This window comes from Lepidochelys kempii, chromosome 2 (genome assembly GCF_965140265.1).
Source record: "Lepidochelys kempii isolate rLepKem1 chromosome 2, rLepKem1.hap2, whole genome shotgun sequence".
NCBI classification, from domain to species: domain Eukaryota; kingdom Metazoa; phylum Chordata; order Testudines; family Cheloniidae; genus Lepidochelys; species Lepidochelys kempii.
Genome location: NC_133257.1, coordinates 66,847,303 through 66,870,016, shown reverse-complemented (window position 1 = coordinate 66,870,016; position 22,714 = coordinate 66,847,303). Strand labels below are relative to the sequence as shown.

At 43.8% G+C, this 22,714-nt stretch overlaps 1 protein-coding gene across 1 annotated transcript; it reads right to left on the bottom strand.

Annotated features, from left to right (window-relative positions):
• Nucleotides 1-11,988: 11,988 nt before the first annotated feature.
• Nucleotides 11,989-22,431, bottom strand: CYP7A1 (cytochrome P450 family 7 subfamily A member 1). Its single transcript, XM_073329402.1, has 6 exons — nucleotides 22,352-22,431; nucleotides 19,320-19,560; nucleotides 16,369-16,979; nucleotides 14,706-14,836; nucleotides 12,999-13,174; nucleotides 11,989-12,288 (listed from the first exon to the last, which is right to left on the bottom strand). Exons 1-6 carry the CDS (start codon nucleotides 22,429-22,431, stop codon nucleotides 11,989-11,991), a joined length of 1,539 nt encoding a protein of 512 aa, XP_073185503.1.
• Between the last annotated feature and the right edge of the window lie 283 nt (nucleotides 22,432-22,714).

Here is a 22,714-nt window from a genome sequence, read left to right as displayed (position 1 = left end):
ATGTAGCGCAAGTAGAGTAGGGGTGTTAGGGGACGAGAGCTAAGGAAGCGTTGTTCTAAGTCAGCCATAAAAATGTTGGCATACTGTGTGGCCATGCGGGTACCCATAGAAGTGCCACTGACTTGAAGGTATATATTGTCCCCAAATGTGGAATAGTTATGGGTGAGAACAAAGTCACAAAGTTCAGCCACCAGGTTTGCCGTGACATTATCGGGGATATTGTTCCTGACGGCTTGTAGTCCATCTTTGTGTGGAATGTTGGTGTAGAGGGCTTCTACATCCATAGTGGCCAGGATGGTGGTGCAACAAGTACTCCTGTTCTAATAGTGATTGAGCTCCTGGAGCTCAATCTATTTCTCTTAACAAAGAGAAGGTTAAGAGGTGACTTGATTATAGTCTATAAGTATCTACTTGGGGAGCAAATATTTAATAACAGTGTCTTTAATGTAGCAGAGAAAGGTAAAACATAATCCAATGTCTAGAAATTGAAGCTAGACAAATTCAGACTGGAAATAAGGCATAAATTGTTAATGGTGAGAATAATTAACCATTGGAACAATTTACCAAGGGTTGTGGTGGATTCTCCATCACTAACAATTTTTAAATCAAGGTTGTATGTTTTTCTAAAAGCTATGTTCTAGGAATTATTTGGGGGAAGTTCTATGTCCTGTGTTGTACAGGAAGTCAGACTAGATGATCACACGGGTCCCTTCTGGCCTTTGAATCCATGAATCTATAAGAAACTTTATTTCCTGGTCCCAGTCACGTGACTTGGTTCAGTCCTCCAAAGCTAAATATCTCTGTCATGAGACAGGTGTGTGTATTTAGTGGTTACTATTACAGGATTCTAACGAAGTGCAAAAGATGAGCCAGGCATGGAGAAGCCTGAAGGGTTATCAGCAGAAAAAATGCTCTGATCCCAGTGGATCATGGCATGAAACATTTGTGAAGTCTTATACTGTGGCTGTGACGTAAGTCTTCCTTTCCTCCGATACAGTGACCATGAAGTCTGGATCCAAGGAACCATTCTAGGCGATGGGAATATGGTCAACTCAGTCTGCCTCCACTCAGATACAGAGTGGAGTTTTGTTCATTGGGAAAAGCTTCTATCTACTTCATAGATATGATTCATTGGATTTGGAACAGATTGGCTGGTTCTGTGGTGTCAGTAATATTTCAGAGCAGGGGCAAATATGATGCTTTTCTCACTGAGTTTTGGCCAATTTCACTTGGCAAACCTGAAGTTACAATTTGTAATATGAAGTTGTAGACATGTCCTTCATGGCTAGTTAAAGCTAGATAAAAGCATTTGGTCCTTTACTGGTGGAAACAGTTGACATGTCCATGAAGGAGGACAACATGCCACCATACCTCTGGCAAGTTATTGTTAGGCCCTTGGTAAAAAAAAAAAAAATCATGTCTCAATTCTGTTAATCTTGTCAATTTTAGCCACATCTCCAGCGTTCTTTTCTGTGATGTTTATGGAGAAGTCTGTGGCAAAATATCTTTTCCTCATCAAGAAAAATCTTATTTTCTGACTGAGTATGAAGCAGAACTAATAACTATGGCTTCAAACTGACCCTCAGAGTATGTCTACACTACAATGTAAGTCCAGAGTTAGTAGAACTCGAGGAAGCAGACCTCAGGTTTGTTAAACTAGGACTTGAATGTCTACGCTCATTTGTAACCCCAGGTTAGTATTTGTTGAATCCTGGGTCCCAACCTGGGGATCCAGAGTCTACACTGTATTATGCAGGCTCAAGTTCAACCACCCGTGTCCCAGACTTCCTAGTGCCCTCCCTAAAAGTGGCCACTCTGGCTCTTGTTCATCATGCTGTGTGTGGGAAAACTTGACTGTCCATCAAACTTGGCTGGCCAGAGGGAAAAAATGTCATTCCATGGGATTGTGGGATACTTTTGATGGATTCCTAGAGCACAAGGCCAGTGGGGCTGTGTCTACACTGCAATGCAATACATCTTGAACCCTCAGTCCTGGCTTGACTCAGGCTCAGACCTTTCACCCCCTTGTGGTCCTGGGCCCTGGGTCCGAGCCCTGGGTTAGTGCAATTTAGTTGTAGACAGAAAAGGGTTTAACTTGAGTTCAAACTCTGGGCTTACTTTGCAGTGTAGATATACCCTTAGAAAACTTAGGAACAAATTTTCAAAAGTGGCTTTTAATTTTGAGTGCCTTCTGCACCATAAAGGAGGCTGAGTTAAAGAGATGGCAAACACCTACAGCTTCCAACTGGAGTTGTGACTGCTGAGAATATGTGAAAATCAAGCAACAGGTGTCCAAAGTGTGGCACCCAGAAAAAGAAACACCCAACGTTAGAGGATATTTTTGAAAATGTGAGTCTCACTGTATACCATCTGCTGCTAAGAAGTCTCCATTCTACTAGCATTATCTGCATATTTAAACTACTGCACCATTTCACAGTCTACATATAAAATGATTGCTTGAAAGTATCCATCACAGCTAATCTATTTACATCGATATATTAATAATACTGGTTTTTACCTGAGGCCCTAATCCTTTAAACACACATATGCATCTTTTTCATCACACGAGTAGTCCCAATGAAGATTGAGGGTGGGTAAATATGAAGTACCAATAGCCCAAGTTTTTACATGTATCAAATATAAAATACACTTTGCAGGTGTTCTCTGTTTGGCTACTGAAATTGTTCTTGACGTCAAAGGGAGTTAAGTGTGTAAATACCTTTGAGGATCTAGGTCTAGCTCTATTAGGTGCTTCTGAAGAATCTCACCTGTGTCTTACTCTATGGTTGCAGAGCACATTTTGAGTGCTACTGTCCTATAAATAATTAATAAACATTAATTACAAAAATGTAATGTCTGAAAAGCATTTTGAAGATGAAAAGTACTCAGTGATTATGATGACTCAAAAGAGTATAAGAGCATTGTATGTTCATAAAGCTATACAGCATGCAATACAGGGCCCTGATCCTGAAAAGAGATCCCTTCAGATGTAATTATCTGGTTGTGTGGATCCTTGTGCATTTCTGGCTGATGCTTTTCTGCTGTAGATTTAATGTTCAAAAACTGCATCATCTTTTTTAAAAAAATGTTCTTTTTTCACTTTGTGCTTGACCCTTTTGGACTCTTCCATGCTTGGTCTCTTTTGTGAAAGCTTTTAATTATAAAACTTTTGAGTTATTACTATATACAAGCTGCTGGCTGTGCATGCTCAATTATATTTCAACAGCATTTTACAATATGTAAATCCATACTCGTATTATGAGGGACAGCCATATTACATGAATTGAGAACAGAGATTGCCTTTCAGAAATAGTCTGGAGGCAGACATGATGAAGGGGAACTTACCAGTATTTCAGTGGCATCAGACCAGTGTGTTATATTATAAATCCTATTTATTGTAATCCCATGGTAGCAAGGAGTCAGCTGAGGCCATGTTGTCAGTCTGGAAGCTTGGTGTTATCTATGAGTGTCCTTGCTTTTACAGGTTTAAGTCAAGCATGTATCATGAGTGAGTTATGGACTTTTTTAAATTAAGTGAAAGTCTCCTTCATCTTCTCCTGAAGGAGCTATTTATAGTCTGAGACTATCCTAAGGTTTAGCATTTTATATTAATACAAACTGAGATTTCTACTTTTGCTTTGCATATGTAAAACTATTTGTGAACAATACAGGCAAAATACAAAGACATTCAAATAGCGATCAAGTTCTAAAGCAATCTATGTGTGGAAATTTTATAAAATAGCATCTGGATAATATTGTTGCTTCGGAACACAGAATAAAAGTATGTGTGGAAGGAAGATGGTATAATTATGAACTAAATTCCAGGATATATAATATGTGGAGATTGATTATAAATGTGTTTCAGGACATCCTGACTAAAGTTATAATCCACTTCTTCTTTCGTATGGCAATAGTGGAACACTGAAAGCAATGAATTTAGAAAGTTAGACTGAGGATTTACAAAATAATTTACAGGAAAGATTGGCAGGGGAAGGTTCTGAAAGGTGTGGTGAGAAAAAAATAGCTAGGACCTGAAATCAGGGTAGATCTGGGTTCCGGTCAAACCCGTGATCGATCAGCCCAGTCCATTAATATTCTCTGATCAGCTGTAGTGCAGTTTGTACAGTCCTACCTAGCTGACCCAGAAAATTTTCTAGCTACTGCACAAGAGCACTGTGGGACACTACCTGCTTCTGCCACAGCAGTATCTCTGGGCTGATTTGTAGGACCTCAAACCACAACCCATCCCATTTCCCTCTGTTTGTTGATTTCCAGTTCTTCTAGGACAAAAGTTCATTTTTTTTGCCAAACTGAGCTGTTACTGCATTGGGCAGGAGTCAGGCAGATTTTTCTTCTCTTTCCTCAGCTGGCAGAGTACAACATTCTCTGTGCCACAGGCATTGTCCTCTCCTATGCACCCTCCATGTTCCCTCTGAACTGAGCAGGAGAGCCTCTGGCACAGAGAGCCCTGACTGTACCTGCTGGCTAGGAGGCTCGTACAAACAGCACTCAGCCTCACAGCATCAATATTGTCCCCTGGGGAGTGTGGCCCTCAGCTGAAGCCTAAAAGTGGGAGTCTGAGATAGGGAGAGAGGGGATTTAAGAGAAGAAAAACTGAAGGAGGGACAGTGTGAGGAGGAGGAGAAAGGAGGAGGGCAAAGAGGAGTATAAATAAAGGAGAAAGGACACAAGAAGAAGCCTGAGAGAGGTGGATCAAAATGTGAGGTATATTTGAAGAGAAGGCTCAGGGCTGACATTTTACCTTTGCAGACAATGAAGTAGGTAGCAGGGCATTCACAGAATCATAGAATATCAGGGTTGGAAGGGACCTCAGGAGGTCATCTAGTCCAACCCCCTGCTCAAAAGCAGGACCCATACCCAATTAAATCATCCCAGCCAGGGCTTTGTCAAGCCTGACCTTAAAAACTTCTAAGGAAGGAGATTCCACCACCTCCCTAGGCAACGCATTCCAGTGTTTCACCACCCTCCTAGTGAAAAAGTTTTTCCTAATATCCAACCTAAACCTCCCCCACTGCAACTTGAGACCATTACTCCTTGTCCTGTCCTCTTCCACCACTGAGAATAGTCTAGAACCATCCTCTCTGGAACCACCTCTCAGGTAGTTGAAAGCAGCTATCAAATCCCCCCTCATTCTTCTCTTCTGCAGACTAAACAATCCCAGTTCCCTCAGCCTCTCCTCATAACTCATGTGTTCCAGACCCCTAATCATTTTTGTTGCCCTTCGCTGGACTCTCTCCAATTTATCCACATCCATTGGTCCTCCCTACAACAGGGCAAGAGATAAGGGAAGTTGGACTGTGCTAAGGAGGTGCCCTGTTTGTTCAGAGGAGGCTTGAAGGCTGGCTGGTCTGCTGTGATTGAGAGATGCAGCCAGACTTTTAGTAGGGTGAGCTGGTTAACGTTTGAACAGCACTTTGAAGAGGCAAGTGCTATGGAAATACGAATCACACCAGCCACACAACAAGCATTTGTCTAAGGAGGGAACCCAGAGCTCTCCCTCCTCTGCCTTGCAACTAGCCCCAAGCTCTCTCCTCCAGCACACTCCTTCTTCCCCCACCCCCAGCCTCTGTACCCAGACCTGCACTCTTTCCCCTGCATCCAATTCTACACACACTCTCCTCCTGCTGCCCCATACCCAGGCCTGCATTCTGCGCTCCACATTGCCTCACACCCAGCTCTGAGCTCTCCCCGCTACACCTAATACCAAGCCCTTACCCAGAAAGGCAGTCAAGCTGAAGAGCACCATCCCCACCAGGGGCCAGCAGTTCTGAGAGCCCCAGACCCCATCTCCTTCTTCATTGCCACTTCCCCAGGAGGTACCAAAAGCCCAGATCCAATCCTCCCATCCTCCTGGGAACTGGGAATGCCCCCTTCTCCACTTCTCTCAGGGTGCTGGGTGCTCATGGACACCAGAAAGATTGCAAAAGTGGGAGGGGCCAGGCTGTTGCATGTGGTTGCAGCCCCACTATTATTTGGCCCAGATGTTGCTCTGTCATAATGCGAAGGGGGGGGAGGGGCAGTGGCTGGGCCAAATTTGAGTCAATGTCATTGCAACATGGTGCATAGGGTCACAGTGCCTCCCAAATTTGGCCCAACCATTCTTCCATCTTGACAGGGGTGCAACCTGCCCATATTTCCAGCACCAGCCCAGAACCGGGGGGGGGGGGGGCTTAGTGCCCAACACCTCTCTCATTGTGTCATGAATAACAATATCATTCAACAAAATAGACCTTTTTAAAATAGTGTTGGCCAGAACAGCTAAGTCCTTTTGAGAGCCCTCAAGATTTAGTCTCAGGCTAGAATTTTATTTAACAACCTCATTTTTAAAACAAAGTTCATGGATACAGTGACAAGAGAGAAGACTGCAAAGCCACGGCTTCTAAATGTCTTGGGGAGCGCTAGCTGCATTTATGCCTCTTCAACCATTTCAGCCCCAATGCCAGCATAGATTCATTCTACATGGGATCTGGATTTAATATAATTCCTTTTACACTCAAGGCCTTCTCTTCATTCAATGCTTTGTGTGTTATGAGGACTCATTTTTAGAGCAAAGTTATCTAATATACAGTATTGTTACCACTTTGGACCCAAGTGGGGAGCCCAAATTGTGGTGCTCTGAGTTGTTCCAGATAGGAGGAAAAACTGATGAGAGTCAGGCATTTCTTTGATGCAGTTTTGTTTACTTGCAAAGAATTACAAAACCCCATTTGCCTGAACAAGGAGGAATTGAACAATGGGAGACAGTGTCCTTGCTTACAGGTCCAGGCCTTTTTCAGCCAGTATCCCAACCAAAAGTCTCTTTCTAGGCTTCTCCCAGGGCCACGTGTTGTGCTTCCAGGCTGTGCCTGCTTGGCTTTCTTTCTGCTTCTCACTCTGTCTTGCTCTTTACCCTTTACCCCTTCCCCCTTTATCCAAACAACCCCCACACACACCCCTGCACCTACACACCCCTTATTCAAACAATGTAATGGCCAGCAAACGCCCTTTGCCAATGTAACCCTTCTGCCCGTCAGAGTTGGCAGCAACAAGGGCCGGGTTCAATATCTAGGGGATTCATTCCAATAACACAATGCAAACTGGCTCGAGCCCCCACCCAGTGACCTGGGACAAATATATACCACCCCCGCTGGGCGCCTTCAAGAGGCAATACTTCCCCTCTCGCAATCACATAGTCTGAGTGTAGCAAAAAGCCTTTTAATAACAGAGAAACAATGTGGCATTATGTTGGGGAAACACCACCAACAGGATTCGTAACACAACTCATGAGCAAAAAACCCACCCCAAGCAAATTGGGGCATGGCCTTTCCCTTTGGTTCTTGAGTCCAGCAACCCAAAATCACCCAAAGTTCCAAAAGTCCAATGACCCAAAAGTCTCTGTCCCTGGTCAGGGCAGCCTCAGAGTTCGAAAGTTTATCTGCAGAGCTTTACATCCCAACCTGGGTGGAGATGCGGGGGGAAAGAGAGGTAAGGGGCACCTTACATGATCTGAAGCTGACCGCCCCACAGCTCCATAGGCCTTCGCTCCGCTCCGCCAGCTGCCCATGAACTGCTTCACTTCGCTCCGCTCCACTCTGCTGCGCTCCCCACAAGCAGCTCCCGCCGTCCCACAAACTGCTCCACCAGCCGGTCTACGAACTGCTCCGCGTCCCACAAGCAGCTCCTGCCGTCCTATGAACTGCTCCACCAACCGTCCCACAAACTGCTCCACAATATATCTTCAGGCTCCCCCACTACTTAACACAACGCTCAGTGATTTCAGCTCTTAGGTGAATTCAGCTTGTAGTAGGGGAGCCTCAGTGCTGGTGCACCATTAGCCCAAAGTGAGCTCAGCAGCCTGTAACTAGACTCCTAATGGAATCAAAATTAGCTCTGATATTCTACAGTGGAGAGAGGCAGAAGTACAAGTAGCATGTAAGGCCCTCACCAAAGGGCCCATGCCACCAAGTATTAATACTTGTCCCCAGTCTCTCTCAATTCACACAGTTTTGGAACCCATGACCCTTGCCTAGCTAGTGCTGCTTAGTTGATGGTGAGTCCCTCCATCATAACAAAAGGCCACGTACAGTTCCAAGCACAGTTCCCATAATCAGGGTCATAACAATTTATTCTTCCTGCCCCAATAACAGAGACAATGGGGATCCCACAGCAGCCAAAGTGACCATTTGGGCAGCTATGGCCTCATTCTAGGCGGGGTGGGTGTGCCTATGCAAATGAGATCGGCCCCTGAAGTTCTTTTCCACAGCTTGCCACACCTCCCCATCAGCTGTCAGGGTGGAGCTCATCCTGACACTGCTTACACCAACATGGTTCAAATTTCCTGAGTAAACTCACATATGCTTTTGTATTAGGTGAAGGGGTTTTTACTTTGCAGCTGTCTTCAAGGGCAGTGGTTATGTGTGACCCATGACAGCAAGGTTTAGCCCAACCCACAACTGTATAAATAAAAACCACACACACACACAGAGAAATCACATATTTTACAACTATTTTAATTGGAATGATATATTTTTTTTAAAGTACAATTCAGCTTATTTCCATCACCAAATGTTGGAGGGCATCTGAAAGTTGCAAGGAAGCACTTTTTCCATCTAGATTTTTAATAATAGGGAGCAACAGCAATTTTAGCATTTGAATCGATATCAAACATATTCTAGTTCATTAATAGTACGTTTAACGTGATCTTTACAATGCTTTACTCAAGTGATGTTCATTTTCCTTGACGACCAAGCTGCTGCTACTACAGTGCCAGTTTGCATATGTAGGTTGTCTCTGGTGTATTCAGCTTGTTAAGGATCTATCCAAAGCTCACTGAAAGCAATGGGCATCTTTCCATTGGCTTCAGTGAGCTTTGCATCACTTCCTAAATGGGGCACATGAGCGCTCTTAAGTGCTAGAGAAGCACTAGCAGGAGGATTTAAGAGCCAGCCCTGAGGTATGGGAGGGCTAGATTGCTTATAACTGAACCGTTATGTAAAGTGCTACTGTGCAGAATGTATGGGGTGGTTGGTTGCCTCTGTGGCACCACACCCAATCCCCTTCCTCAAACCCTAGGCAAGACTGTTTATTGGGTCAGCTACCTAGAAGGAGCAGAGAGGTAGTAGGAACTGGCAAGCTGGAGAAGAAGTTGAAAGACTGGGGGAAAGGGTGCATCACCCAGGGGTGAAAGTAAAATTGAAAACTTACCGGTATAGGGGCCAGCTCTGTCCCACCCCCGAAAGAGGTGGGGCCTTGGGCGGAAGGGACGGGGCTGGGGGTCAGCCCTTCCAGGGTGCCTGGCCCATGCCAGCTGGGGCTCCAGCAGCGATTTAAAAGGGCCCGGAGCCCTGGGCCCTTTTAAATCACAGGCCCCGGGGCAGCTGTTCCTTTTGTCCCCCGCCTCTGTTGGCAGCCTGGGGTGGCAAAAGGGGCAGCGACAATAAAGCAATGCCACGGCAGTGCTTTAAGCAGGTTCCTTTGCTACGGGAGGGGCCGCCGACGGGGGGCGCAAAAGCGGCAGCGATGTTAAAGTAAGGCAGTTGGGGCCGGGACTGGCAGACACTTTTTACCGGTACACTGTACCAGCCTGTACCCCCTTACTTTCACCCCTTTCATCATCCTCCCATGGACATTACCCATAGACATTATCCAGAAAAGATAATAGACTCTGGGGCTGTGCTACTTGAATGCACACACCCTCTGTACAGTGCGAAACACCTTTAAGAGGGGCGGACATGGTCAGGGGGAAAGCCCGCTAGCTGTCTCAAGTGGAGCTGCACTGCCAGGAAGCAATGGGAGGGGAAAAGTTACTAGGTCCTCAGATTTCAGAGTAACAGCTGTGTTAGTCTGTATTCGCAAAAAGAAAAGGAGTACTTGTGGCACCTTAGAGACTAACAAATTTATTTGAGCATAAGCTTTCGTGAGCTACAGCTCACTTCATCGGTCGAAGTGAGCTGTAGCTCACGAAAGCTTATGCTCAAATAAATTGGTTAGTCTAAGGTGCCACAAGTACTCCTTTTCTTTTAGGTCCTCAGATCGAACATAGGTCTTTGTGCCTCTTGTGGATTCCTCACAATCAGTAGAGTTTGGGGCTAAAATCAATACCCATTCCACAAGATGCAGACCCTGCACCTGTCCCCATGGAATTCTGGGAGAGAATTTGTTCATATGTTCTCCTTCCCATAGGTATCTCTGTGGAAGGTGGTGATAGAGGTCAACATTAGCAACTGTTTAACACTTCCAAGTTAGTTTTCAAAATACAAAGTGAACTGAAAGTAGCATGTTAGGCCACAAAGTGCCGCTGAAAAGGCAGCTAAATTAAAGGGGATAGGAGAAGGAAGATGGAGGCTGAAATGTTCCAGGGAACCTGAAATAAAGTAAAAGTAATGCAAAATTAATTTATCAATAAATATATTTAAAACAGTAGAGGAAGTGTTTTCATAGTCTTTCCCCATTGTTTTGTGTTTTCATTCTACTAGTTACTACTTTTCATAGTGGAAGAATATGCTGCATACCATATCCCACCACCTCCACCAACACTGATTTTTAAAAAGAACTTTTTTTAAGAGGAAAGGAGCCATACTGTAAAGGCAGCAAGGCCTTCCATGCTGTGTATGAGTAGCATACTACTGTACTTCTAACACACTTTAGGTGGGAGCAGCAATGTATGGTAAATGGATTATACATAAATATGATTGACAAAACTATGAAAATAATCCATATTTTAAGGTTACATCCATATCAGCTACAATAAGAAATTAAACTGTATTTACATTGTACATAACAGTTAAAACGCTAAGACAGACATGAAGTGATAGAGTGTCATTTTCTGCTTTTACCAGTTCTCTTTTGAAAATGAAAAGTGAGTAAATAAAATTAGAAGACAAAATATGGGTAATAAATAATTACAAATAGCAGAACCTTTTCTTTTTCTTTGTCCAGGAATATTTAAAATAAAGGCTAGCGAGAAGGGAAGCAGATGGCAAATCTAAAGCAGATTTAGGGCTCAATCCCAAATTCCTAATTTAGGAATAACTCTTATAAATTGCAATGGAATTTTTGCCTGTATATGCAGTTTAGAAATGGCTAAGAGCTCTTTATGTGATCTCTTCCTGGACAGAGGTTACTCTCATGAGTAAGGTTTGCAAGATCAGACCTTCAATCCCTGAAATCATGCAAGGAATGGGGAAAAAACAACTGTAGATTAGATTCTCATTTGTTTTTTTCATTGACAGATGACAACAAAACTACCTCTTCTACCCTGAAGAAATTTTCCTAAGAAAATCAATCCAAATTTAGTTGGTCTTGTATGATGTTAAATGCCCAGTTTGGAACACTGAAATGAATAGAATCGTATGGAATAGAGAAACGAATCATGGCTGAGCCCAGTGCTTTATGACATTGGACTGTTGAAAAATGACGAAAGAGCAGACAACTGAGAGAAGCATCTCCCTCAGTCAATTAGATTCACACCCATGTGGTTAGAGTTTTGTGAAGAGATTCTCACACCAGGAATATAGTACAAGTTGGTGCAGTTTCACTAAAACGTGAAACATTTTGTAGGTTTTCCTCAAAAACTGTGCTAGTTTTTCCATGAAAACATAAAGTATTATGCCATTATACAACAAAAATGTTACAATAATGAAAAAAAATATAAGACCTTTCATCTGTGAACATGGCAAAAATTTGTTTACAAGCAAATATGGGGAAATTATTTAACTCAGAGGGCAATATTCTTATTCTGTTCACAGGAAGAAGTTGTGTTTGCTGGCAGAAAAGAAAATGTATGCCGGATTCCCCAGTACAAAAATCTCAATTTGCATATGAAAAGCCTGGTGGAAGGAAAAACAACCATTTCTGTAATCCCTACCAGCACTGTGTGCTATTCACATTGCAATGCATTAGCATTATGGTGTAATCTGTTTGGAGTTTTTAGATCAGTGATAATCTTGATACTTATTTTTTCTCCTATAGGTAAAATGTTTTATATATTCACAGACATTTTAATCTGTACTTGAAATGAATGTCATTAGTTGGTTGTAAAATACCCAGCCCTGCTCGGGATTGGTCTAAAGAAGGACACGGCACATTGCGGTCAAGAAGCTCAATTTCAAAGTATGAAAGTACCAAAGTCAAAAACTGTTTGATTTCATGGACAGCAAATAATCTTCCAGGACATTTTGCTATTCCTGATCCAAATGGCATGTAGTAATATCTTAACTTGTGACCGTTGCGATAGAAGATAGTCTTTTCTTTTCTATTCTCATCGAGATAGCGATCATACTTGAATGTCTGTAATGAAAGTTGAAAGTTTAATGTCTATTAGAGCCAGATTATGCAGGGAGGGAAGGATGTGCAACTGCACTGACACAATGCCTTCTGGGAAGAGCAGCCAATGCACAGTATGCTCCTTCTCTGTGGCTGGCCATGCTTCCCGTCCTCTAAACCCTTTTGGGAGAGGTTAGCCTCTGCAAGGCCCCTTACTCTGAGCAGCTCTGCCACTTGGGGTAGCAGAATACCCACCCCTGTGCAGGGGCATCACTGTTGGAAAGCTTTTTGGACCTCTCCTTGCCTTTTACTGACCCACACACAGAACAGCTGCAATCTAGCTTTTTGTACATATGTCCAAATTGGAAGACTTTGTGCCACTTCCCGCATCACCACTGTATGTCCTTAAGGACTTCCCCTTCTCTTGTCCTCTCTTGAAACACCACCACTTCCTGGCTGAGGAAGGCTGAAGGGAGCTGCCTTTAAACCTATCAACGCTACTTTTTTGCTCAGCCAAAGAATTCTCTGCGGAGTGATGGAAGAGGCCAGGGCTGATTTTGCTGCCTCCACTGCGCTCCCAACCCCTACCTGTTCAGGGAGTTCCCAGGCATAAATCCAGGACATGCGTGGTAGAGTGAAGCACCAACCACCAGGGCACTGACGCCAGATGCCTTGTTAACAGGCAGTTAACATCTCCTGGAACAGGAAGTTTGTATGTCACTGTAATCACTCACCAAGGGATTAGCATAGATGTCTGGATCAAAGTGCAGCAGCTGAGGATAAAGAGCTACAATGTCATCTTTGCGGATGTTGTAGGAGTCATTATCCAAGTGCAAGGTGAAATCCTCCTTAGCCACTCTGACAGTCATGGATGCACTGGACAACCTCATTGCTTCCTTGATAATACTATCTGTAGAGAGAGAAAAAGAAAATTATTAATATGAAAAGAATCTATGTATTCCCTTGGGAAGGCTGCACAGTTTAAATTGCCTGTAATCTTCTATAAACATGCAATATTATGGAGAGAAGGAAACTGCTAAAATGAATAGAGCTAAGATGCGGGCTCCAGATAGTTCCTGCAACTTTGTCTTCAAGTAATTCCAAGCCTTCCAAGTTCTTCAGGCCAGTCAACTTGCCTAACTAATTCTCTTACTATTTTAAAAGTTTTCCCTTTTGAAATCAAGGACCCTAGTTTGCAGATCTATTTTTGTTTATCATTCCAATTTCAAGTCAATTTGATATGAAAACGAAACTGTGACCTGGATCACTCTTCCCAAGGAAACAAACAAAAAAGGGGGCTGGATAGGGAGAAAACAGACAAGATCCCTTTGTGGCCTCCCCCTAAAATTGTTCCTCAGAGGGATTTGCCTCACCATTGTGGAAAAAAAACCTCTTCCACCACCTGAAATTGCAGGTCCCTCAATACACAGCTCCTAGCCCTACCTTCAGCTCTCCCCTGCCCAACCACTCTCCAGCTGTGGGCTCCTACTCCCCTGGAGGATTGTGGGGATGGGAGGATGCTGCAGCAGAGGTGACAGACACCTCTTTGCCCTACTAGGGAGCGGCGAGGTCTGTGCAGAGGTAACCCGCTGTGCGGATCATCTTGGGAGGACATTCCACTTTCCTCCCAGGGAAACATTAGAAAGTGGAGGCACAAAATATTTGAGACTGGGAAATGAACCTGCACTAAGATGGGAAAGGAATAAAGATGCTGGAGAAAGATGTGGAGAAAAAAAAAATCAGAATAGTGTGGCAGTATCTTCCTAAACCTTAGAGCTCAAGGGAGGAGAATGATATTGACAAAAAAAATGATTTAAAAAAAAAAAGTACATTGAACCTCCCCCCACCAGTAACTATAGGGCAACAATTTCAAAAGCTGTAAGGCCCAGATCCTCACAATTACTTATGCTCCTAACTTCCATTGACATTAACAGGGGCCTAAGTGACTTGGGAGTGAGCTCCTCAGTCACTTGGGTGCTTTTGAAAATGTTACCCATATTTTAAAAAATATGCATCATCATAATAATGCTTTTAGCCATGTTGTTAGAAATTCATTGTTTAACATTTCTCAAGCATTAGTTTTAACTCCATATATGGTAAGATCCTTCTTTTTGATCTTAGTCCTTTAACAAAAACAAAATACAACCTTACTTTGACTTACCTATAGATCATTGGTGCTGCATGACATAGTACTTAAGCATTACTCATACATGAAATTACATGGGAAAAATGGGATTCCTTTCAAAATTCTGATAATCCCCACACCACAGACATGAGGACTGCTGAGAAGTGTGGCCTTTGCTAACTAAGGATACAGTGTAGCGTTATTATCCTGCTGTTGGATAGTCATTTAGCATTTCATAGGAAGTGTTTTATTGACTATAGATAGAAAAATATCTGAAAGTGGGTGTTCCTGGTACTGTTACATGTGGTGACCATACCTAATACTGGCATATTATCCAGTTGTTTTCGATTCAAGGAGATATATTTGCCATCGAAGTTGATCTTTTCACCAGCATTTCCCAGTGTTTTTTGCACCTCTTCAGTAGCTGCTTTCATTGCTTCTGGGCTCCTAAAATCAATATGCCAGAAACAAAAATATTTCTTACTTGTAACTTAAGGAATGTTCAAAAGGATTGCTGTTAAATATGATATTCATTTTTTCCTGTCTACAGTGTAGTTTGTTAATCCATGGATGTATAACAAAAAAGCTACGTAAGAACCTAGAAAAAAAATATAAGTATACTTATTTTATTGGCAAAATCCTGGTTGTTCAAAACACTGAAAAGGTCTTCAAAGATTTTGTTCAGTATCCAATTTTGAGCAAGACCAAATTAATGTGTATAATGCTGTTAAATAATGACATGTCTGTTAAGCAATGCCAAGAATAAGGAATATAGTGATCAATCCTAGATTAGGAGATAGCCCCATTGCAGCTAAAAATCTAGATCACATTCACATTATCAGCTGTCCTGAATTATATCCAGTTGGACAATTACATTCTGCCTACCAAAAAAAAAAGTCTCCCCATAGTTTAAATTAAATAATGTATCCTTCACTTTCTGGTCTTCCATACAGATATGGCAGATGTTAGTAATGGAGAACATGATTTTAAACAGATATACAGGTTCTAATCCCAAAGTCCTTGGGGGGCACAGAACTTCCATGGAAATCAATGGGCGTGCCCAAGTACTTCAGGATCATGATTGTAAAGTTAATAGACCACTTATGGATTTTTGAATGAAATGTGCTATCTAAATCTCAATCATCATCATTAATGCAGGTAGGTATGGTGTTTTTTAATGTTATGTCAATTTATCACAGAAATGTAGGCAGGCAGTGTAAAGTCTCATCTTGAAAAGTACAGATTTAGAAATTTAGCTTGGGGTTTTTTTTAAGACATGTAGGGGAGTTACACCAGAGTGAAAAGAGAGCAGCAGAGTGAAGAATCAGGACTTATGGGTCAGATCCTCAGATGGTGCAAATTGGTGTAGCTCCATTAACTTCAACAGTGCTACATCAACATAAGCTCTGCAGAAGCCTCATTTTCTTTTCCTGTAAAGCAGCCAATATATATTTGCGAATCCAACAAGTGGGCAGATAAACAAAAGTGTGCAATAAAACCTTGTTGATTCTAGGGCAATGATCTAAAAATGTCCCACAGGACCTACTGTTGAGAGCCCTAGCGTAATCAAGACTTCCACAGGCACTGGTGTTTTTAATACTGTGTTGTTTAGGATTTGCTCTGAAGGTTTAATTAACATAGCATTAAAAGCATCTGTGGCTGCAGGAGTCTTCTCTATACCAGGGCTCACAGCATTAGACGAGATATTTTTAGTAAATTTCTCTAATGTAGAAAAACCCTATGTGGGACCATCTCCTTCCCTGGGCAGCATGAGAGGGGTTTCTGTGGAAGTCTTACTTATGCAGGACAAAATCCTGGGCCCGCAGAAGTCTATAGGAGTTTTGCCATTGACGTCAGTGGGACCTAGATTTGACATTCATCCAAGAGCAGAATTTGGCCCTTAATGCTGAGACAATTTCTGAGTGGCAACAAAGTCAAGAAGTTATTTTCCTTTAGAAACTGCAAACACTGCTACTTACCTAATAAGATAGAACAAGCTCCAGAAAGTAGCGGGTATTGTGTTAGCTTGTGAAGCCCATAGTACAGCCAGGTGGGTTTTTGCTTTTTCCTTATCATCAAAAGTAGACAGAGTGTCATTTAAGAACATACGGAGAGTGATGAGCTCAGAGATGTTGCTCCTTTTTCTGAGGTTCTCATGGAGCAGAGCCTCTGCCAGCTTCTCCCGTGCATTGTGGGCGCTCTTGAACACATGGATAGGCATGCCTGCGACAAGGACTGGGAAGATTTTATCAAATTCCTTGAAGTTTTCAAGAGCATTTAGAATAAGTGCTCTCTGGGTTTCCTGCTGAGATAGATTCTGGTCTTGGGTTGAATTAAACTCTGTACCAAAAAGTGTTAAAAAGCCAGATTCAAACATCACCCGGCAACAAAATGCATACAGCCCATCTGTTACCCAGGTGTTGGAATGCAGTTTAGATGTACTTGATTGCAGCATGACATATTGTAGGTTTTTCATCATAGCTTCAATGAGGGAATTCAGGGCATTACCTTGCAGGGTTCTAATGAAAGTCTGATGCATATTTTCAGTGGTGTTTCCATCACGTGGGTCAATACTGCCATGTCCAAAAGCCTGCCACCAAATAAATTGTATGAAAGATAAATGAGGATCACCACAACCTTGGTAAATAATAATTTACAAGGGAAATCATAGCCAAGATGTCATCTTCATAATTTAACACTGGGACATATAGTAAGAACTGTCAAATCTGTAAAGTGATAATTGGCCAAAAGTGGGGCCTTAGGCACCCACTGGGAAAATTTGGTGGGTACAGAGCCCCCACCAGCAGCTCCCCGCCCTGCGCCCGGCCCCAGCTCACCTCCACTCTGCCTCTTCCCCTGAACGCGCCGCTCTGCTCGGCTTCTCCGCCCCGTTTCCGTTTTTCGCGCAGGAAGCCTGCGAGAGCTGAGAGGCAAGTGGCTCTGCACCCACCAAATTTTCCCAGTGGGTGCTTCAGCCCCGGAGCAAAAGGCGCCACTTTTGGACGGTTGTTAAATTTAGAAGCGGGACAACCGGTTCTAAAAGGGCTTCTAAATTTAACAACTGGTTCCAGCAAACCGCTGCAAACCGACTCCAGCTCACAACTGGGCGGGGGCACCGGCGCCTGAACTGTGGCCTGAGGCTCTGCCCCTGCTCAGCCTCCTCCCCCAAAGGCTAGTGTGACCAAATGTCCCGATTGTATAGGGACACTCCCAATATTTGGGGTGTTGTCTTATATATGCGCCTATTACCCCCACCCTCTGATCTGATTTTTCACACTTGCTATCTGGTCACCCTACCCAAGATTTCGCCCCCACTCTGCCTCTTTGCATCTTCACTCTGTCTCTTCCCCTGAGGGCCCTGCACCTGCCACTCTTTCTCTCCGCCCCCTCTCCCAAAGCGCCCCTGCTCACTTTTCTCTGCCCCCCTCCCCAAAGGGCCCCTCTCCTGAGGTCCTCTGCCTGCCGCTTGCTCCTCTCTGTCCCCTCTCCCGAGGCCCCTTCCCCTGAGACACCCCCCCACCCGCTGCTTGTCCCTCTCCGCAGGGACCCCCTGCCCACCACTTGCTCTTCTCAACTTCCTCCCCTGAGGACCCCCTGCCCGACACTTGCTCCTCTCCACTCCCTCTCCTGAGGACCCCCGCCTACTCACTGCTTGCTCCTCTCTGCCCCCCTCCCAAGGCCCTTCCCCTGAAGCCCCCGCTGCTTGTCCCTCTCCACCCCTTCTCCCAAGGTCACCCTGTCCACCACTCACTCTTCTCCACCTACTCCTTTCTGCCCCCCCCCTCCCGCCTTAGGGGCAAGCAACAGGGGCAGAGAGAAGCAAGTGGCAGGCAGGGGCTTTGGGAGAAGAGACTGAGTGGGGGCAGGAAGAGGCGGAGCAAGGGGGGGGCCTCAGGGGGAAGATGTTCAGCGTGGGTCTGGCTATGTGAGGAAAGGCCAAGTAGGAATGGGGCCTTGGGGCAGAGCACGGGAAGGGCCACAGTCCAGGCACCAGTGGCCCTCCCTACTTTTCAGGAGCTTCCAGCAGGGGTGCTCTAAAGGCGGCTGGCCAGCCTGACTCCAAAGGGAGGTGTGCCGCATCCATCATTTCGTGCCCCATTTGGGGAGGCTTAGTCTCCCCAAGCCTCTTATACCTGCCAGCGATGCATTTAGCCCGAGCCCCGTGAGCCCAAGTCAGCTGGCATGGGCCAGCCATGGATGTCCAACTGCAGTGTAGATGTAGCCTGAGTTATGATTAAGGCATTTTAGTGTTTGTGGTCTGAGGTAAGATTAAACTGATTTGTAAAGACACATTCTATTTTACAGATGTATATTTGCTTCTCAGGGTGTCACTGCAGGGCAAATAAAGGGATAAATCAGTAGTGACCATTACTATCTAAGTGTTGTTTGAGGTCCTCAGTGAAATGAGTGTGTGGATTAATCTAGAATTTAGATTCTAGGACACAGGCTTCTACATTACACAGCCAACACCATAACTGTTATTCTGTTGGCAGAAAGGCCAAGGTTTGAATGGCCTGAATGAGACTTCTAGAGGTGACCCTTCCAACTACTGACTGAAGAACAATGCTAGGCTAATGGGAAGAAACTTGTACTGATGGGAGTCTATGCCAGACCTGCTCTGTGGATATATAGAGGATTTCAGTTTCCAGGGCCGCTAATCTGGCATCTTTCACAAGTAGTAATTTGTTTTTAAAATTAGTCAATTCAATATAAATTCACAATAGTGCAAACCATCTTGTGCTGTACTTTTGCTTTAGTATTACACATTGTTGGTAGATTTGAGCCAGGAGACAAACTATCTTTCAGACAGGCAGACATACTGAAAAGTCACATATAGATTAACTAGGTACAGTCTGACTTGACCATGTTGATATTTTTCATATTAAATATTAAAATATGTTAAAATACTACTGTAATTTTAAAGCGGTACCTTTGCAGAAGCAGCAAAGTGAAACTTTTTCCAGTCCAAATGCCTTCCTTGGAGTATCACTGAATGGTATGAAAAAGGGTCAGTGAGAAAATGAACATATTTTCCAGCCACTTTGCAAGTGAAAATGTGCCCATATTTCTTTTGTCTTGCTTTGAGAAATTCAAGAGGGTTGGCACCAAATTGCAAAGCGCAGCCCAGATATGGAAGTAGCCCATTTTCCACTGGCGGCTCACCTGGACGCCTACAAGTTACAAACAAATGTTACAAATTAGGGTTATAAATTAAGACCTGTCCTTCAGCTTAGCCAGCTAAATAAGATTGTGATACCTGTCTATTTAGAACATTCAGTTTCTATCAGTGTTGATAGGAAATTGCCCTCCGTTTCATAACAAATCCATGATGAGGTCTATAGTATCTTAGAAAGAATGACCTTAACAGCCTACAGAAGCCTTATTAGAATCCAAGAACAACAAAAAATGTAGTTTGAACTGACGCTATATCACTCTATTATTCAAATAAATAAGTGATCCTCACGTAAGTAATGCTGTGCAGAATGAGGTCCAGAATTTCTGGTTTGTAGTTTCTGTTAGTAATAATCCACACTTGCTCTCATTAAAGTCATTGGCCCAGCTCTTATTGACTTTATCGGGAACAGGATAGAGCCCTAAGCACCTAGGGCCTGACCCTGTTCCAGCTGAAGTCAATGGCAAAGCTCCTTCAGTAGTGCAGGTTCAGCCCCTCTAGAGCAGGGGTGGGCAAACTTTTTGGCCCGAGGGCCACATTGGGGTTGCAAAACTATATGGAGGGCTTGGTAGAGAAGGCTGTGCCTCCCCAAACAACCTGGCCCCTGCCCTCTAACTGCCCCCCTCAGAACCCCCGACCCATCCAACCCCCCTCCTCTTTGTCCCCTGACCGCCCCTACCCGCCCCCTGGGACCCCACCCCCTATCCAACCGCCCCTTCTCCCTGTCCCCTGACTGCCCTGACCCCTATCCATACCTCCCCACCCCCTAACAGGCCCCCCAGGACTCCCACACCTATCCCCCTTTCCCTGACCGCCCCCTGCTCCCTGACTGCCCCCCAGGACCCCTGCCCCCTTATCACGCCAGAGCCAGCCACGCTGCCGTGCTGCCCAGCAGGAGCAGCGGGCCAGAGTGCTGGCGGCGTGGTGCGCTGAGGCTGCAGGGGAGGGGGACAGCTGGGGAGGGGCTGGGGGCTAGTCTCCCTGGCCGGGAGCTCGGGGTCAGGCAGGACGGTCCCGCGGGCCAGATGTGGCCCACAGGCTGTAGTTTGCCCACCTCTGCTCTAGAGCCTGATGCTGGGAGTTGCTGACTACCTCAATGCCCCTTGGGAGTTGAGGATGCATGGCACTTTGCAAGAATCAACCCCTTAGTTGCTCAGGATTGGGCCCTTAATTGCTCTGCAAATTCTAAAATAGATAACATTACCTCAAATACACACTCAATTAAGACTGTATAAAAAACTTATTATTAACAGTTCTAATGGACAGAAAGAAAGGAGGAATAGAAGATGGATGGACAAGCATCATTTGGACTTCCAGAGACATGAAGATAGGATTACTTTATTTATTTGTTCGGTCTTTGGCTTGCACAATTCTCTAGCACACTGAATGCTGAGGCCTTTGAACCCACCAAAGAAAGAGTATTACAGTATTGTTGTTTGCATGTTCCTCTTGGGTCTGATTCTGCACCATTGAAATCAATGGGAGTTTTGCTTACAGGCCCTATTTCTACAAAGCACTTAAGCACATGCTTAAAATTAAGCATGTGTTCAGGTGCTTTGTTGAATGGGATCCAAATAACTGTATTCCTGGATATGGACACCCACAGTAAGTCACTAATAACTTTTAAATAATACATGTCAAAGAGATTAAAGTCAGAAGGGACCTCCAGACTGTTGTAGTAGGGTGGTCTGCGCCTTTAACCACCTGCAGAGCTAGGGAGCAGCAGGCTATAGCTTAAGGAGAAGCCCAGCAAGCCTGTGTTGGGAACTAGCTGATCTAGCTAAGCAGAAGCTAATGACTGGATCTGATTCCGAGCTGGATCAGCTGGTTCCCAAAAGCTGCCTGCTGGGCTTCTCTTTAAGCCACAGCCTGCTGCTCCCTAACTCTGCAGGCCCTTAAAGGCTACAGATCATCCTGCTACAATCACCTCCTAATCTAACCTGTATAGCATAGGTCACAACACCGCCCAGCGCCTGTACACTAAACCCAACAACCAAGATGAAGCCAAAGTATTACAACTTACAGAAGATCACTGTTCCCCAGATCAAAGATGCTGCTAACATTTCAGGCAATCTGAGTGAAATTTCAGGAGTTTCAAGTGGAAAAGAGTAGGTAACAGTACAGTACACTTTAAAACCAGAGAGTGATGCAAAAGACAAGTCAAAGAGCCACTTTTTATAGTAAATATATTAATTAATTTCTTTGTTTCTGTACAGAGCACATGCCAATAGGATAAAGACTTGAGAGTATTTACTCAATACAGTAAACAAGACGAATGATAACTAGCATTAAAAGTCATTCAATATGGCTGCAGTCCAGATTAAACTACATTGATACAGAAAAGAAAATGAAAAAGGTATAAGGGATAAAACAGTCATCTGTAATCAGAAGCACAAACATGTAGGATCTGATTTCACAAAAATACTGAGCACCTGTAAATCCTGTTGATTTCAACAGAAGCTGCACATACTAAGCACTTCTGAAAAATCAGATCCTTAATGTTCCAAATGATGATAACCTCATTTGCAAATGGATTCCTCCTTTCTTTGTATCTCTATCTTCTGTTAGTCATGACTATAGATCTGCATAGCCTGCTTGTTTTTTTTTTAAATTTATGTGCACAAAAAATGCCATTAGAATATAAAGATTTCAAAGAACAAACACCAACATCACCGTTGTTATCCTTTACATATCCATCTGCCAATGTTCAGACTAGTTTTGTCTCAGCTATATACATACTATCTTTTTACAGAAATTAGAGTTGGGATATGTTTAAAAAGAAACCTTACCTCCTTCTTAGTCCCAGAACAAACCAAAAACAACAGCATAGTATCATCACTATTCCCCAGATCAAAGATGCTGCTAACATTTCAGACAATTACAGTGAACTTTTCAAATTACAGTGAAAAAGAGTAGCTTGGTACACTTTAAAGACTGAGAGTCATGCAAATGACAAATCAAACAGCCACTTTTTATATAGATCAGGGGCACGAATTTACTTAATTGAACTTAAATAACCTAGGCAAGCTATTAATTAACCATTTCTGGATAGAAACTATTATGTCTTCATTCTGACTGATATCTCTGTAAAAAAAATTTGAGAGACTTAATCTGGACAGTTGCAGAGACGGCCTTGAGCTAGTATCAGCAGA